The sequence below is a fragment of the Anser brachyrhynchus genome, assembly GCF_964034855.1.
Source record: "Anser brachyrhynchus genome assembly, chromosome: 3".
NCBI lineage: Eukaryota > Metazoa > Chordata > Aves > Anseriformes > Anatidae > Anser > Anser brachyrhynchus.
In genome coordinates, this window is record NC_137696.1 from 78,334,660 (window position 1) to 78,353,486 (window position 18,827).

Below are 18,827 nucleotides of genomic sequence, written 5' to 3' on the forward strand. Positions count from 1 at the left end.
CTCTCTTCCTTTACATATATAGGAGTCTCCTAAATACTTTTTCCATTGACATTAATATAATTACATAATCCTTTCAAACAGGGAAAAAAAGTCCAATAAAAACACTTGCTAGACTTCCCAGAGGTAAAACAAAAAAGTGAAGAGTGACATTATGTTGACCACTCTGGTAGAGAGACAAGGCACAAAAAAAAAAAAAACCACACCACACCTTTCCTGGCTTGTTATGATAAAGAACTTCAAGTTAATTTGAGAGACCTTATATCCTTTGCCAACCAAAGCCAAATGAAATTCTGTAACTAATCCACACCTGAGGTTTAAAACAGTTAATCATGGAAACGGCACTACAACAGGAGTGAGGGAAGTTAGCTGACTTAGGCTGCTCTGTCAGCTTGGCAGCCTTTCTACCCCTTCTCTCACAACCGTGAAATCAGGGTGACAAAGTATAGTCCAGAATGCAGCCACTGTTGTGAATATTTGCAAATTTAACCCAGACCCCTCCCTAAAAAAATAATAGGAAGACAAAAAAGTAAACAGGTACTGAATTTATCCACTGCAAAATCCAATCTACGGAGTTACCACTTCAGCTGAAGGAGAAATATTGCTGGTGGTTTCCCACACTTACATTCCTCCCAGTACTTTCATGGATCCCACTGATGTAAGCGGAAGACTTGTCTTTTCTTCTGATTCCTTGTCATTGAGCATAAAGATCTCTGATTCTACTTCCACATGTCTTCCTTCAAAGAAAGGCTTCTCATAAATGACTACCTGTCACAGAAAGGAAGTAAAAGAAAAGCTGCAGAGCATGGTAAATTCTGACAACAGTCAGTTTCTTTTAGTATGGGTGCCTAGAGGAAGAAGGCAAGATGATGAAACTAAGTAATGGGGTCTCTTTTTAAGACATCTTCCCTTAGACACGTAACGTTGGGGATTAAATGTTCACTACTTGTCAGCATTATCCAGACAGCTGTTAATACTGTCATGTATATGTGATAGATGCAAAAATTTGACAGAAATTACAGTTTCATGGTGTGGTCACATGCAGCATGACCAGCCGCTAAGACCTCAGTAGTCAGTACACAATCAAGACAGATTTATCCACCCACATGTAGTTCATGTGTATATGGATAATATACCTTTCAACAATCAAATGAATACTGATTTTTACCTTTGGCTCTCCAGCACTTTCAACTTTGCGACCACCCTGTTGGCAAGGGAAGAAAAAAAGAGAGAAAAATAAGTAGTCACCTATACCAAGTTGTCATCAACTCTTCACAAGAAGCTGGAATTAGGATGAAATCTTTTTTGTAGGCCACAAATGGAGAACAAGAAGATTAAAAGCAGAAATAGATGCAATCAGATGTTAAAAGTTCAAGAATTTTAATAGGCTGAAGTGTTTGTTTTTTAAAGACTTACATTTCTGTGAGTCTTGAGAAATTTAGTCATCTTAACACACTATTTCTAACACACAAAAGGTGATGTAGCTTGCAAGTAATAACAACATTTTACCATTTTCAAGGGCCTCATGGACCTAATATAGGCTTCTTTCTTCTCCCAGAAAGCCAAATTAGGATATTCACCAGGCTCCAGCATTAAAGGGACTCCCTGGAAACCAGGTTCTTCATAAATTAGCCATCTAAAGTAGGGGAGGAGTGGAAAGCAAAAATTAAAATAAAACAAAAACATTTCTGAACAGTAAAGAACAAGACGAACTGTTTACTTCAGAAAAAATATCATTGTACCCCTAAAAAAACTTTGTTTCTTTGTCTTTACCACCAAAATTCCCAACTACAAGCTGATCTACTGGCAAACTTCTGTTTGTGTCTGTGCAGGAACCACTGACAATGCATGTTTCGTTTGAACAGGCTAAAAAAAAAAATAATACAATGAACAGGCAGTTAAGAATTTGACTCTGTCTTATCTGGGAGCAACATCAGTTTTAGATTGAAGTTTCACGATTTAAAAGTTACTGTGTATTATTTTTAGAATAGCTTTAAAATACTCGGAATAAATTTTCTAGAAGTTGAAAGATCTCTGCTACCCTAGACTTGGATTTATTGCAAAATCTGCTCGATACATAACTCTAAACTTTTGTTACTAACTAATATGTAAAAAACAAACAAACAAACAAACAAAAAAACAAAAAACACCGACTTCTTAGAAATCTGCTTCCTTATGGTTTGTACCCACTTTTAAGTCTGCTTTGAAAGACACCATTTTCCAAACTACTGAATGGGACAGCAACAGAAGTTTTTCACAGGTTTTTTAACTAGTAATCACTTAAGGCCTGTTCTGAGCTGATGTTAACTGGCATCAGTTAGCATAGTTTCATTGCAGACATATGGTTCCAAGCAACAAAGGACTTTAATTTTATTTGCATCTATAGCCAAATACTAGATGCATTATGTGCTTCACAGTTGCCCCCTGCTCAGTAAGCCCTCAGCTTCACTGCAAGAATTTAAACACATGGGAGACCAAGGAGAGAGTACAATCAGAAGATAATGGCACATTGCCTCATTTTTGTTGGCAGCTTTTAATAAACAATAATTAAGCACGCACACTGGGAAACCTTAAGATACAACCACACCCACATGGCAAAATGACTCAGAATCAAAGCCTGCCTCAACTGCCAGTGCAGTGAACTATGTCATGCTTGTAAAGTAAGGGAAAGAAAGCTTGCTGCTGCTTTTCTGCGTTTTGCAATTTACTGAATTTCTCATGCAAGCAATTGGCAGAAATGACATTTTGCTACACTGGACTAATGGGCTAGTACCTGAGAGATCATTTTCCAACTATTTCGTTTCCTGATTGAAATACTAGTCTTCTTTCCCTCAAGACAGCCAAATGCAACAGAGAGAAATTAAGACTTTAAGAGTTTACACAGATTCAGTACAAAAAATACTCTCACACTGATATAAAAATCAGAAATAAACTTGACAGATAGATGAAAGGCTGAGAGGTAGATGAAATCAATTGATAACCAACCTCCAAATAACATATATGCCAAGAGCAATAAAATCAGATCGTAATTTGCTTGCAGTTCAACACAAACTTCTGCCAGAGAACCAATTATATGAACATCTTAAAGTTTTCCTACATACCTGAGTGCTTCTTTTTTTTTCTCTTAAATCAAGATGTAAAAAATTAATTAGATAAATATATTTTATCTGATAACTAAAATGCCTCATCCATCATGGTGCGTATTTAAATACATCTCTGCAGCAATTTGTAATATTTGTCTTTAGTTAGACAATTTTCAATAGTTAAATAAAACATCTGCAGAAAGGCAAATGCTACCAGAGCCCAAACATGACACAGCCGACAAGTAGCAACCAATGTTTACACCTAGTAAATTACATTATAAATACATTATGTATATATATATATATTATTTATATATATATATATACACACACATACAAAATATATAAATTACATTATAAATTATAAATTACATTACATTACCAACGTAACACAACTAGTAAAATGCTCTGCAGGACCTAAGATTACTGAAAGTGGTTCCACTCTCTCACTTTTTCTGAAAGAAATCTACCTTTCCTGCATAGGTTTGCCCATGCCACTTTGATGGATATTTTCAGTACTGATTTACAGGTTTACTTATTAAGTTATCAAAATTGCCATTTCTGCTGTAGCTGGATTGTTTTTAGAGGTCTCTTTTTAACATAAAAGCTTGCTTAGTTCATGGTACACATTACACTCCTGATTTACATGGCTAGATGTTTTCAGGTGATATAACATGCATTCTTAATCATCACTATAAAAACACTAATTAAAAAGCACCGTGAAATGAAAGGATGCTTTCTTGAGTCCACACTTGACACTATACCTTATAACATAACAGCTTAAATTCTTTTAGTACAATGAGTTCAAGTTTAGAGATGGAAGCAAGTAGAAAAGATGATTTTATCATTTCATTTCATCTCCCTCCTCTCATTTCTTATAAGTTTGCCTGAATGAGAAAGAGCAGCAGAGAAAAACTTATTCCTTTACTACAACTATTTTTTTTTACTCCATGCAAATAAAGGAAAAACTGTCTCTAACACAAAACATTTTCAGAGGTCAGCCTCTCCAAGAGCGAAGCATTACAATGATGTACTAACGTTACTGTCAACAAAAAATACCAAAATATATGACTGGAATAAATATAGCCTGCTTGAACATCTGATAGGTGTAACCTGTGGTTTAAAACCAATTCCTTTCATAGCAGTACACGTTCACACAGAACTATGCACTTACATGCCCCAGTGTACTTTGATAGAACAAGTCTTCTGCGTGGTGCCAAACACCCCTGTTTCTTCGGTGTCGTCAAAAAAGGAAGTCACAATTCCTAGCCCTTCAGGTTCTGTGTACAAATCAATTCGGCTGACCCTGTAATCCTGACAAAATGAAGAAGATCGCAATAATCACTTCATCTGTGCTGTGATTTCTGTAATTAATGTGGATAACTAAATCAGTTTTGTAACTCCTGTTTGTTTTAAATCGTTTCCCCTCTTGTCAATTACGGCTATTATCAGATACGTGTCATAAAAGGAAAACTAGGCCAGTTGCCTGTCTCTGTTTGGACAATGACAGCAGTCAGTCAACCTTTTAACCAACATGTACATTGTTTACCTTCTGCCATCTAGGCAGGAATGTACCTTCTTTCACCACTTAGTACCTCCTCTAGCAAATTGAAACCTAACATAACACCATTCTTGAAAATAATTAATCTAAACAAGAATTGTAATTACAAGCAATGCATATTCCTCCTTTTTTCTTTCCTAGTCAAATACCTTTATAGCTCATGCTTACTTTGGCGACCTGCAAACATACTTACTGGTAGGTTAAAAGTGCATGTAGGAAGGCTGCTCCACCATGTGTGAAACTCCCTGGTTAGTTTGTGCATATACGTGTATTTTTTGATATCAAAAAAGCTTTGTGGGTGTTTAACACTAAAGTTTTGTGTTGGGTGTAAGTTTGGTAAATACACTAAGAAAAACATGAGCAAAAATCCCTCACACATGCTTCTGAAATTAGAAGTCTGTGGAATTACTGATAATTTTCTAAAAACCTTTTCCTACCAAGCTAAAAAGCATATACTGTATATTAAGTTTCCGTAGCATTTTGGAGGCTATTCTAATGAACAACACTGCTTTCTTCCCGATGTGTCCTTCTAGTTAGTTTTACCAGAATCTCTATTACTAAACAAACAAAACAACAACAACCACCACCCCCATCCACCCTCATTTATTTTGTGATTACACAAGAAATTCAACCTCGAAGACTGAATTTTTATATCAGTATAAAACTTCACCAAAAAAAACTTCTCTCTTTATATAAGATTTTCTTTAATTACATTACTTGCCTTAACAACATGTCGTATTGAACCAATCACCACAGGCTTTAGAGATTTGCATTCATTTTGCTCTTCAGAAGTACTTGCACCCCAGACATCTGAGAGTTCCAGCTCTCCTTCTTCCAGAGGAACAGAGGGGCCTTCAAAATTTGGTTTCTCATAGAGTATCCAGCTTAAAATAAAAAAAATAAAATCTCATGTCATTATACCAAGTGCGATTTCCAAAATCATGCTCCCATTTAATAACTTTTTTTTTTCACAAGCAGTATTATTTCTAGACCCTCCATGCCACCCCAATACAGCTAAATGACCCAACACTGCTGATGCAAGTCACTTCTGGTCTCTGTGATATTTTTAAAAGCAATGATAAAAACAAAGATGCCTACTGCTGACTTTGTAATTTCATCAAAAACTCCTCCTCCACCCTCTTTAAACTGATGATCTGGGGCAGCAGGAGTGCTGTCTATGTATACCAGACTTTTGCATGAGATATTAATCAGAACCAATTTGTAGGTCAGAAAATGTTGACACTGCAGACTGCTGTGTCATGTATAAACAGACAAGATACTTGAATCCTGTGAACAGCAGCCTGGAGTTCTACACAGGCTGGTATAGATGTGCAGAAGGATGATAAGACTGTTCAGAAGACAAGTACAACTTCATTTTTAGCTGCAGGTTTCAATAGCTAATTAGATAAAAAAACAACTATATCCATCTGCAAATATAAAACACTCCCCTAGAGCTCTCAGTTGCAGGTGAGGAAAAAAGAAATAAAAACAGCTCCTTAGTGAAACTGAAAACCATGCTGGGCAAGAAGAGAGTCCTGGTTCACACAGACCAAAAGACTTTCGTTCAGAAATCAGCATGCTTCCTAATAAGTATCTCCTACTGCAGCTGGCCCTTGTTTCTCCAGCTTTCTATTGGATCATCCCTTTTGAGAACCTGCTGTTTGACTGTATTATAGCCTGGTCACAACTTAACTTGCCATGCTATCATCCACGCCAGTAATGACTGTTCTTTAATGCTGCAGAGAAAGTAGGAGATGAACTTGTTTTGAATTACTCTCATACAAACTAGCTTTTAGAAAAAAATCCCTCTGGACTCACCAGAGAAATAGTCTGTTATTTTACAGCTTCATTTCGTACCTTTGCACAGGGAATTCAACTTCTGCATCCAGATTAACACAGCCCAATCCCACATCAAAACCTTTAAAATCCTTTGCTAGCCTTTTACATCAATTCAAATACTACCCAGGAACCCCTAAAGGAGAGAGGAGTCAAAGGGCAGCAAAGCTGAACAGGATCTCTCTTTTCATTCCACCAGGGTAAAATGCTGCACTCCTCCAGATGGTAACACTAGATCCAATTATCAGCACAGTTAGCTACCACAGAACTTCTTATTGCAGGAGGAAAAATAAATACCACATTTACTTTTCAAATGTGTCTACGTTACGTTGCCATCTGCAAAGTAGCCCTATTATGAATTACTACTTGTACTGTTCCAAAGGATTTTTGGACAGATCAATGATAAAGAATTAAAATTTATCTCTTACCATCCTCTGACGACTTTAACTAAAATTGTTGGTGACAGAACCCAAGAACTGCAATCCACAACGTCATGGAAAACTTCAATACCATTCTCTTGATAGTCTGATTCACAGTATATCACCAACTGTGTTTGAAACAAAACAAAACCAATAACATAATTCTATCTTGGTATGCTTTTAAATAAAGAGAGGAACAGTGAAGATCATAAAATTGATCTTACCTTTCCAGGTCTGGGATTGATTTTAGTTTGTCCATTTCTTGAAAGTGCCTAACAGACAGCAAGGAGAGAAAAGTCACGAATACAAAACAAACCATAAACCTATTCAATAAAGATGCTCAGCTATTAAAATAAGTTAGTGCAACAAAATAAAAATTATTCTGAACAGTAAAAAGTTGATAACACTTCACCTACACCTACTTCCTGCTTCAATTCCTTCCTTCTGAAGAGCTATATATTACTATGAATTACACACTTCTTAATTTTTTTAAATAAACTCTGAATTATCATTTCACTGGAGACAAGTAATCTCAGATTTGAAATGTTTTAAAATCCTTTATATCAGTTTTCTATATATTCCGGAAGCTTCAGACAAGAGTTGCAAGGTAAGTATTCTTCAAAAAGTATGAGGCTCTATGCAATGTGATAGACTAAAAATGCTGAGAACAAATAAAACGCATTCAGGTATACAAAATCTAAAACAACAGTTTTTCATTGGTGGTGAACTATACGATACAGAATATAAGGAAAAAGTTGTGGTTGTATCATGTGATCTCAAAACAAATAAATAAAGGGTTCCAATTATGTGTCCAGTTTTCTAGCAAAGACTGGAGTGCTCACTCTTGGACGGGGTCCTGCTCTGCTAGACAATATTCATACAAATGGAGAGAGAGATCCTGCCCCCCAAAGAGCTTACAGCCTAAGATAACCAGCAACACGTGCAGGGAATTAACAAGAACATTTCAGCCACCATGCAGGGCAAGGCAGCGGTCCCAGGACAGAGCTCCTAACCGCCATCAGATTTTTGTAGGCATCATCAAGACAAGTTGAAGCACGACTGGTTTTTCAGCCTGTGCTTCAATTCCAGTTAGAACTCGCTCTGTGTTTTAAGGAACGCCAGAGTCATTGTTTTAGGCTGCCCTTACTTTTTTCCTTCACACTACCCTTTAGCCTCTTCATCACCATCATCTTAGTCAGTGGAAGATGTGCAGTAGGCACACATCATCCAAACATTTTCGACTCCTGTGTAAGTTGAGCAAGACACTTCAGAGTCAGCAACTGTGCTGCAGAAGTCCTGAAACCCTACAGAGCCTAATGGGTTTTTCCCAAGAGCAGTCCTATGTGTGGATACACACCCTTGCCACATCAGGCCTCCATATTCTAATGAAATATTGCAACTCACTCTGGGACAACAATTTAAGTGACAAAATATCAGTATTAGTCATTTAGTTTCAAATTCAGGTTTTGAAATCCTAGCAGCACCATCCAGAGTAGGAACCCCTTTTTAACTGGCCGCATAAGCCACTGCAAGTAAACCCCCTAACTTAAACCCCCACATTAACTAAAAACTTCTCGTGACAGAAAATCTACATCCTCAAAACTGCAAGGAAGTATGGCTGATTTCTATCTGCAAGGCAAAAAAGGAAGAATTTATTTCTACTTCCCCATGCATTTTAGTAGAACTGTAACAGCAGATACTCATTTGCTTTAGGAAAGCACTTCTCAAGCTTATAATATGCTACTTCAATTCCACAAATCACATTAATATCACTATTAAACTTTGGAGAACATATTTCTTCCCATGGTTCCTCAATCTCCTCATCATACTTTTCCTCTTAGGCAACAGCAATGACCAACATCCGCAAAACCAGTGAATACTATAGCATGTTGATTCATAATTCTGAAGATAGAAACCAGTTATCCCACGTTAGGGTAAAGTTGCCTCTGAGGGAGAATGCAGGTCTGCCTCTACTCATGACGAACTGATGCTCAGAGTCAGACCAAGGGGCATCCCTCCATTGTAGCAGCACTTTCAACAAGCACTACTATTCAATTCTTAAATTACTCCTGTAGAATATATATCTTCTACCAAGTGTATGGGAATACTGGGAGCAGAAAGGATAGACTGAGAAAGTTTGCTCTATTACTCATTTAACGGTGCAATGACTGAACGTCTTACTGAAGGAACAGAGGAATTAGTGCCAAAAGAAGTAGATAGAAGTTTTCTGAAGTTTGCAGAAAGCATTCTAGCAATTTACGATAAAAAATAGACAATTTATACTTGTGAAGAGTCTCAGAATAAGGGCACCACAAAGAAACATAATTGTGTTAACAGATGCTATCACATGCACCTCGTTTTCATGTGTAGCAAACATCAAATAAAACTGCTACTATACCCGTGCTCATTCTGTCTAGCTATAATCTATGCCTATCCCACTAAAAAGGGAAACAAAACAAAAACGACCTACAGACATTGTCTACAGAAAATATAAAAGTTGGTAGCTTTACAGACAGACTTTAAATGACACGATACTTACATCCACATCTAATAAACCAGTGGGGACATTTGATTCATATCTGCTTGTCCCTAACCAGCTGGAAAAACTTTTCTCAGGGTTCCCATAGTTAGGCATTGGTAAGCTTAGTTCTTTTTTTGTGCTATCTGGTTGCATGTACTTCTCCACATAACTTGGAAACTTCATATCTGAAAGACACTGAATTGCAAAATCAAAATTAACAGCTATCCAGCGGCTAAACAGAATCTTACACGGGTGCATTTCATGAATGATCTTTATTACCTCCGATTTTTGAGACATGCTGAAGGGCCCAGGAACATCCTGTTGTAAAGAAGGCACCCCTGAGGACTCAGCTGTAAAAGCTGTTGTGTTATTTACTGAAGTCACGGAAGGATTAAGGAACTTTTCTTTAGATGTAGATGACAGCAAGCTTGAGAAGAGTGAGCTTTTTTCAAGACGGGATCTCTTAACTTCACCATCTGTACCATCATTGATCTCTTTTCCATTTATTTCCTGAGTAAAGGCAGGTTCATCCCTATTACATGACTGCAGGGCTTTAAATATTATACTCTGCTCTGTCGATGCACGCTTGGGCCTCACTCTGGCTATCGTTTCCAAACTTTGCATTTTAATCTGTTGGGTTGGTAACAGATCCTGTGTTTTTTCCCTTCTCAGTCCCAACCCAAAGGTAAACACACTAGGATCAAATACTTTCTCTAAGTTGTCTTCATGAATTGGAGGCATTGCAAAGTGGGGTGCTGGGGACTTGGGAAGCTTCGACCTTTTCTTCTTCTGTGGTAAACAAACCGAGCTGTCTAAATTTTTTATTGTTTCAGCAAACTTCTTCATGTCAGTTGGGGAATCAAAAATACTATCATCTTCAGCAGAGCCATTGTAAGTTTTGCCTGGACTCATTTGTGCATCGTTGTTGTGCTCTGACACCAATATATTACCTAGACTGCTGTCATCTTGCTGCAGTGCCTCAAAGCTCAAATCTCCAGGCTTTGCCTTTTTATCTCCATTTTCCATCTTCTGAGGTTCTGATTTAGAAACCTGAGGAGATTGTAGAGGACATTTATCATCACTGCTAGGTGATAAAACCTCTGTGTCTGACAGCACCTTTTCTTCATTTCTGGGGAATTCTGAGCTTGTGTTATTTCTCTGAGAGGAATTGTCTTGAGCGCTTTCACTTTTAACAGGTGAGAGCAAAGACAGTTTAAAAGGTGAACTTTCTTTTTTAGCTGTGGTTAATTCTGGATCAAGATGCTTCAGAGAGACACCGCTAGCATCAATTTTGCTACTTTGGTTAAAAAGGGATATTGCAGCCTTGACTTTAAGTTCTGTTGCCTTCCCAACATCCTCATGAGATGCAGAGACTTCTTCATTTTTGCCTTTTAATTCCACAGTGCTTTCTTTCTCTGATGTGCCATTCTCAAATATCTTCTGGCGACTGTTTTGCTTATTTAACGTTTTATCAGGCAATTCACTTTCCTTAGGTTGTTTTCCAAATTTCAGCTTTGCTCTGCCAACAAATGTGCTTGGTACAGTACTATTTTTTGAAGCAGAGATGTCAGGAGGCCTCTGGCTCTGGTTAGCGCATTTATTTTCAAACAAGGAGATTTTGTTGGCAATGCTGCTATTAGTTTTATTAACTGGTTTTTCAAGAGTATCCTGCTCACTTTCTAAACTGTCTTGATTTGTAGGCGCTTTAAAATTCAGTTCTACGTTCTTCGGCTTGGCTGGACTACAGGAAGCAAAGTGATATAGTTATATGTTTCAGCAATCTTGAAAAGACTTTTAACAGCTTTTAAAACAATAAAATGCAGCATTATAATGATTTTTTCCATAGTCACATTCAGTTTAAATTTCGGTATCTCAAAAGGAATTTAAAAAGGAGCAGCTACGTGAACAACAGCAAAAATAAATTAGACGCTAAATAAGAATACTTTTCAAACACGCACCTAATACTTTAATGCTCTGTAAAACAGAAACACAGCAGCCTACAGCATCTGCAAATGAGGCAGAGAACTACTTATGACTGACAGACATTAAAATTTAATAGTGAATAGGCAGAATAAATTATACACATGCAATTCCCTACAGAGCTTAGGAAACAAATCCCAATTCATTAAGGTGATAATGAGTTGGTTAACATTTGAATATACCTCTCCAACAAGTTTTGAAGACATCTGCTCAGATTCTTTGCAGCCCTTGTCCTGCAGAAGCAACCTTAAATCAAGGTGAAAGACCTCTTCCGGATTCATTATTGCTGGTGGAAAAGATCATAGTCCCCGATCCACTGCAGGTGCTCAGCACTATTTGGCTAAGCCAACACCACATGTGAGGACTCTCCCATTTCCTTCAGGTAAAGTCAGCTAACAATTTAAATTGTGTAAACTAACCCTGCTGAATTTACAAGAATTGAATTGGGAAACACTTGTAGAGACTTCTCCACCAGAGTGGCTGGAAAATGAGAGCACAGCGCAAAGTACTTGCATGCTATGGCAGAAGGCTGCTGATGCACGGGTGACCGTTTTAAACCTCCTTCATCTGAATACCTAGATCCAGGAAAAAGCATTGCATTTGTCTGCGTCACCTGCTGCTGCAGGAACAATATGAGCAGCTGTGAAAAAGCAGGACATGTCTTCAAAATTTATCAGCCCGATACAAGGAGTGCCAAGCAGCCCACTGTCACCTCAAAGCCAGAGCTGCTCTCCAAAAAGGAAACTGGAGGCATTCAGCAGCAAGAGGATATGCAGAAACAAAAGTAAAAACAGTGGGAGATTATTAAAAATCAGCTTGCAGGGGCCTGATAAGCTCTATCAATGATTCTGGTATTCATGCGTTTTGTTCCTTTTTTCCAGGACAAACTGTTCATGGAGCTGCCAGACGGCTCTTTAGCCTAATGAAGTAGGGAGGTACAAGTGAATTAACACAAAAAAAAAAAATAGTACCAGAAATACTCCTTTCTCCTCTTTTTTGAGAAACGCAGCCCAAGCAAGAAATAAACCCTACCATTGCACAAGCTTCTTTTCTTGGGAAAAGCACAAGGAACAAACTTACCACCACACCAGGACGAACCCAAAACGAGCTGCCTAAGAAACTACACAGAAAGCAACTGTTACAATCTCCAGGTATTTTAGAAGACTTCCTGACAGTGCTCACTGTAGCTACCAGCCTGCTCCAGCTGGCAGGCTCCCATGAAGAACACGAGACCAATAAAACAGGAAAGAGCAAACTTACAAAGTGACTGACCTGCCATACCTCAAACAGAAGCTAATAAAAACCACTTGGAAAACTGAAGTCCTCCTTCTGAGAAGAGGAAGGTGGGGAAGAAGCTATCACACAAGATAAAATTTGAGATATTTAGACCCTAAGTTTCATTTCCAATACAACTGTTTTTCCCTAAACTTTTAAAAGTTAAAGTAATTTATGGTGGTTTTTTCTTTTCTGAAAACGTGTACGAGAAAGGGACCTCTAGAGGTCATCTAGTCCAGCTTCCCGCTCCAAGCAGGGGCAGCTTCAAGGCTACCGATGGCTTTGTCTGACCAAGTTCTGAGTATCTCCCATGACGGGTACTTCCCAAACTCACTAGAGGAGCACTGCAGCAGGCCAGCCCCTCTGAACTATTTTTGCCTGGTATCCCACTGAAAGAGCATTGTTGCAACTTGCAACCACGGCCACTGTCCCTTCAGTGCATGCCAGAGAAGAAGCTGCTCTGCCTTCCTGATGCCTGTGGAGATAGGTAGAGATGACGGCAGAGTATGGTACCCATATCCTTCTCCCGACTGAACAAACCGAAATGCTCCAGCTTCTCCTCACATGGTATACCGCAGTGCCACCACCTTCCCAGCAGCCCGCCACCAGGATTGTTCCAGTTTGCCATCATCTCTCTTGTGCCTGGGGAACAGATTTGGAAGGGGAGAGAAGGCAGCGCTCCTCAACATGGCCCAGATTCAGCCGCACGAGCACCAAACCCCTTCTCCTTCGACCTCCTGGCTGTGCTTCTGCCAGACTACGCTTAAGCCTGCCAGTCCAGGCTTCACCTTCACCTGCCGAACAACACACTACACGACGGTGGTACTTCTCCTTTCCTTCTGCCTGTACTTCAAGGGGTGTCACTAACAGCCTGGGGATCTGAACAGCCTCATTCCCACACCATCCTTTTGTCAGCCCGTCACTTGCACCAATACACGTGTTTCAACGAAACAACACGCATCTTCCTAATGAAATCCTTCTTTCCTTGTACGCCTTGACACAAACAAGTGCAACGGTTAACACTGATAGTTATCAGCCGCACCTACAACTTCTGGAGACGAGCAGCTGACACCTCAAAGGTATACTTTCGAGCTTTGCAAATTTACACTAACAACCGCTTCGGCAGCCTGTACTTTACGCGTCAGTATTTCTGCACAGCAGCAGACAAACAGCTGAGCCCGAAGAGCAGTGGAAAGCTCAGCCTCGGAGCCCCATCCAGCAGCGCTGGCCTCGTGTGGCTAAGCCTTTCATTACACCTCTTCCCACGCTGAACAACGCTGATTTACAATACAGCTGAAGGATGCATCTCTCAACTTCCAAGCCTGTTTAGAAGGAGGGCAAGCTGATTGAGTAGCCTCTAAGTCTCCCATCTAGTACGGGGGGAAAACACCGAGAGATGGATTCAAGTAATGGTACAAACACTCCTACACACACACCTCCTGGTGTGGCTGATCGCTGCTACCCATTGCTGATCTGCAAACTGTTTGCTAGCCAGGAACAAGCAAGAACAAGAGAAATACCAATGTCCTTCTCTTAGGCTATACCTTGCAGTTTACCTGTGGAAGCAAGCAGTTAACCCTCTTCTAACACAGTCAGAAACGGAAGGTGACTCATATCTGAAGCTTTCTGTCCAAACGACCTTGTCAAGCATGTAACTGATGCCAGAACATCAGACTGAGGCAAGCAAAGAAAAATGGCATGTTAACAGAGCAGAATAATTCAGCAAGTGGGCATAGCCACAAAGGCAACTAAAAAAACATGTCTGAAAATCAAATATGACAACTAAAGCCAAGAATTTCGTGAAGCACATCAAAGTAACTACTGCCTGAGGTTTTATGTGCTGAATAAGAGGTAACACAAACCTAAGTTTAATCTCAGGCCTGGTAAATTCTGCTTTCAAAAGCTAAAAGCAAAGCATCCTGTGACTTCCAAGTCCCACTTTACACAGACATAAAAGGAGAAAAGAGAAAATGCTATCACTGCTTGCAGAGAACCGGCAAAACCAACTTCTTTTGAGAATGTCCCTAAAGTATCTTGATGCCCAGAACTGGCACAATGTCATCAGTAACAGACATTATGAATTTTTATTTTAAGTGAAAACTACTTTGGTTATTCCATTTTATAGGAGTCAAATGAGTCTCTGAGTAAATCAGTGTTTTTCAAACTGAAAAGGTATGGAGGATCTCAGGGTAATTTTTAACCTTTAAAAATGGAAAGAGCAGCTGTTCTCTAGTTCAAAGCAGTAAGAAGAGAACACAAACAAACCTTCTAGTAATGGTATCATTACACTTTTCCTTTCCCATTTTATAGCAGTTTAGTTCACATCCAGGTTTCTAGTTCACGTGTTCTCAGCAATGACCACAAATTACACCGGGTAATTGGGCCGTATCAATTCCTCTGGCTAAAGAAACTGCCAGGTACTGTGCAATAGTATCTATCGGGCGCATCAGGAACCTTGAAGCACCAGGGCAGTCCCCACCCTGGGCTAAAGTTCTTGTAGCAGCAGCTGAAGTCAGGGCACCAAGCGCCACACAGCCCACAACACCAGGTGAAACACAACAGGCTGTTTGTTCATCAGAACGAAAGCTGTCAGAAGGGGTACTCGTCTAGTACCTTAAGAGCACAGCAGAAGATAATTCCCTGTACAGCAAGCCACGCAGATACCCAGAAAAACAAAATACAGCTATGCGAGCACTGGTAACTTTATCAGCACTAATGACAGTGACACAAAGAGAAAAATATGCGGGCTACTTTCCTTCAAAGCTGTAAAGATACACAACTTCAGAGATTAAGATTTGTGGTCTCTGCTGCCAGATGGCAAAGCATCACCATGCACAAAAATACCACAATTAAACCATTAGAATGAGGTGGTTTTGATTCAGTTAAAAAGGAGCAAAATAGATGTAGGGTTTCACAAATTGTGCAAAGAATATGTTCCTATTTTTCCTAAAGTTTCTATACTTCGCAGATGTGAGAAGCACAACTGGAAGCCTGTGTGCTTCTTAAGCTCTAACATTGAACTCTCCTGACCCTCTAACACAAGAGGAAGACGATTCTGAACACTCAGTGTCCCTCAGGTAGACTCTGACAGGACCTACAAATCAATACAGCAGAGAGAGGACAGCAATCCTGCTATTACGTACCCATGAAAGTCAAACAACAGAAATAACAAATGCAGTAAGATGATTCACCGTAGAACCAAACTATAATGAACCCAGGAAATCAATAGCTGGAATCAGACTTGATAACAGCACAAGCAACAAACACATCCGCCTTTCTGTAACACTAAGGAAAGCGCAGATCACATCTGCTTGACAGAGGACAACCTCTTTAAAACCAAATTCTGCAAACTAACAGATGCATAATTCTGCAAATACCTGATGTTATGCCCATGCGTAAGAATTTACGTGCTTCAACCTGCACATCCATTTAGTCGCTGTCATAAGTATTCAAATTTCTGGAGTAGGATTTACCGTATCATTTGAAGTACCAAGTAAGTTCTACATTGCATCCTACGTTTCTTCTTAAAATAACAGCTGAGCAGACCTGCTGCTGCTTCAAAGCATAACCTGAACACATTCCTAATTTGGGGATTTTAATGTACAAAATCTTCAACCGGATCCTCAGTTGACTGGAAACAGCAAAACCACATTAAGGCCAATGAGAGCTGAGCTAATCCGAGCAACAAAAGGGGCAACAATGACGACAGAACAGCTTTTATGCTTATTACATTATTCCATATAACAAAACTGACATAAACTGCCTCTACATGAAAGAATTATTTTTCTAACACATGCATATTACAGTGTTTGTTAAGTGGTAACTGTAAATACAATCCAAAACAAACAAACAAACAAACCCCAGTTTTTAATTAGTTGAAAATAACCTAGATAGCAAATACATAGCCAGTGCTCCTATGCAATCTTAAATACAAATATAGGCAAAATTACTGCTACAGTGAGAAGGTAAACTGTAGTTTATGTTACTTACAGGCTAATTTTTGTCGTGACTATTTTGGAAGCATCCAAACTCTTCAGCTTCAAGCTGTCTAAATCAGAACTTGTCTGTCTCTCAGCTGACATACATAGGTCTCCATTTTTAATCCCATCGGTACGCGAGAAAGCTCTTCCATCAGAATCATTACCATGCTTTCCTGTCTTGGTTTCATTTCTGCCTTCAGCAGATGCGAAGGCATTGTTTTCTGTCTTATCGGCCAAAGAAGCTTTAGGAGACTCCAAGCTGTCTTCCCCAAAAGCCCCAGGTGTAGTTCCCTTTTCCACTGAAGTTCTTTTTGTCATTGGGGTACTCTCCGTTGATGCTAAAGGTTGCCTTTTTGAGGAATAATCTTTTATCTGACTCTTCAAACCAGTAGGGGAAGTGGGAACAGCATCCAACTGGTTCTTTTTATATGATCTTCTTCTTGTGGGGGTCGTGGTTGAGATCTGCTGTTTAGCTTTGTCAGTTTCGTTTTTGGATGTGCCTTTGTGAGAAGATACAACTTTTAGGTCCGGGTTATTACCTGGGGAAAAGGAATTCCTTTCAGGAGTCTGTTGAGGAGACTTCAGTTTTCTTTCCGAGTTTATAACCTTGTCTGAAAACACCTCAGAAGGGACATCATCCTCAAAAACGGAATCTTCTCTTGCAGTATTCTCAGTCTGGTTTCTCTCTCCATTTGGAATATCACTAGATGACTGAGATTTTCTTCTTTTTCCAGATCTTTTATTAGCATATTTCTTATCCATTGTGTCTGAATCACCACAACTTTCTTCTGATATAACAGTCACAGGTTCATTAAGGAGTTCGTCTGTTTTTCTAAGATAGATATCAACTGTTAGCACTCTAGCAGAATGTGGGCGTTCACTTGCCACAGTTTCCAGCTTGTATGGCAAATCCTTTGGCGTTGCATGCCCAGGCTCCTCAGACACCCACGTGTTCACTAGCTGCTTGTGGCTTAAGATACTCTTTTCTAAATCTTCACTAGACAAATTCCTCAAGCTTTTTATAAAATCTGGAGTTGTGGAATTATTTATATCTGTGACAGACTCCTTCTCTGGTTCCAACGCTTCCACATTCAGGCTACTCTCAAAGAAAGAGTTTTTAATGGTTTCACTGCTGCTGCTCCAATCTGGCGACCACTCGCTGTCAGAAGAGACTCCTCTACCACTCCATTCTGAAATCGTATCGTGATACGGAGATCCTACTTCCCCACCGAAATTATATTCCTGTGTCTCAGAGACGCCACTCCCGTTTCTCACTTGCTTCTGTACTGAAAGAGCTTCAGGTCCTTCTTTTATATGTCTACAGTATATTGGCTGCACTTTGTGAGGCAAAACCAACCTCTCCCCTTTCCAATGTGACGTGTGATCTAACGAACTTTTGACATTTTTCCTTTTCCCTGTACCAAACAGATTTCCAAGTCTTTCCAAAACCGGTTTCTTTTTGTGCTCTTCTCTCGAACAATCTGGAAATTGTGAGGTGGACTATAAAAACAAACAAACAAAACATTTGGTTAATGCCAAACGCGTTTCTCTAATAAGTATGTTTGTGTTAATACCACCTTGAAATTAAAAGGATATGATAAATGGGAAAGCAAAACAAACAAGAAAAAATCCTAACTGCTTACTGAAAAATATGAGTTCTCAAAACAAACAAGACAACTCAAGAACAGTTAGAATCCCAAGATTTGGTAGGTTTTAGCCTGTGCTTGTTTACAGGTGTGCTCACCTTGCCTTACAACACCAGCGTTATATGTCCCAGATCTCAAACTAACGCACAATTTAATTAATAACATGCAAAGTAACAGAGGAAAGCATCTCTGAGTTTGCAGGATTTGGGACACAAAACGCTTGGTCAAAGTTCTACGTGTCGGAAAAAGAGCGGGGAGCTTAACTTTTCTCTCCACGTTGGCTGTTAGATCTGAGGCTTCTGCTTACAGAGAGGAGTTTCAAAGGTGTAAGCCGCGTTACATTTTTTTCGTTTTTCCTTAATGAAGTCCTGTACGCATTTGGTTTGTGTTTTGGGTTAGAAAGCCGAAAACAATAAAAGTCACTGCATCACTCAACGCGCATTACTGGGTCAAACGCTGCCCTGCATTTCTCTCGGCGAAGTTTCCCCTTACAACTTCTAATTAACGCGGTAAACAGGAAACACGCAAC

General features: G+C 39.3%; 1 protein-coding gene across 2 annotated transcripts in view; it reads right to left on the reverse strand.

Annotated features, from left to right (window-relative positions):
• CRYBG1 (crystallin beta-gamma domain containing 1) overlaps window positions 1-18,827 on the reverse strand; it is a 96,493-nt gene that overhangs the window by 23,888 nt on the left and 53,778 nt on the right. For both annotated transcript variants that reach the window (XM_080586952.1, XM_080586953.1), the window contains 10 exons: window positions 16,663-18,152; window positions 9,697-11,158; window positions 9,436-9,612; window positions 7,121-7,168; window positions 6,906-7,024; window positions 5,363-5,525; window positions 4,255-4,394; window positions 1,507-1,633; window positions 1,166-1,201; window positions 623-765 (listed from right to left, as the gene is read on the reverse strand). In XM_080586952.1, coding sequence (XP_080443078.1) covers window positions 623-765; window positions 1,166-1,201; window positions 1,507-1,633; window positions 4,255-4,394; window positions 5,363-5,525; window positions 6,906-7,024; window positions 7,121-7,168; window positions 9,436-9,612; window positions 9,697-11,158; window positions 16,663-18,152 — 3,905 coding nt within the window. The remainder of the gene's footprint in view (window positions 1-622; window positions 766-1,165; window positions 1,202-1,506; window positions 1,634-4,254; window positions 4,395-5,362; window positions 5,526-6,905; window positions 7,025-7,120; window positions 7,169-9,435; window positions 9,613-9,696; window positions 11,159-16,662; window positions 18,153-18,827) is intronic.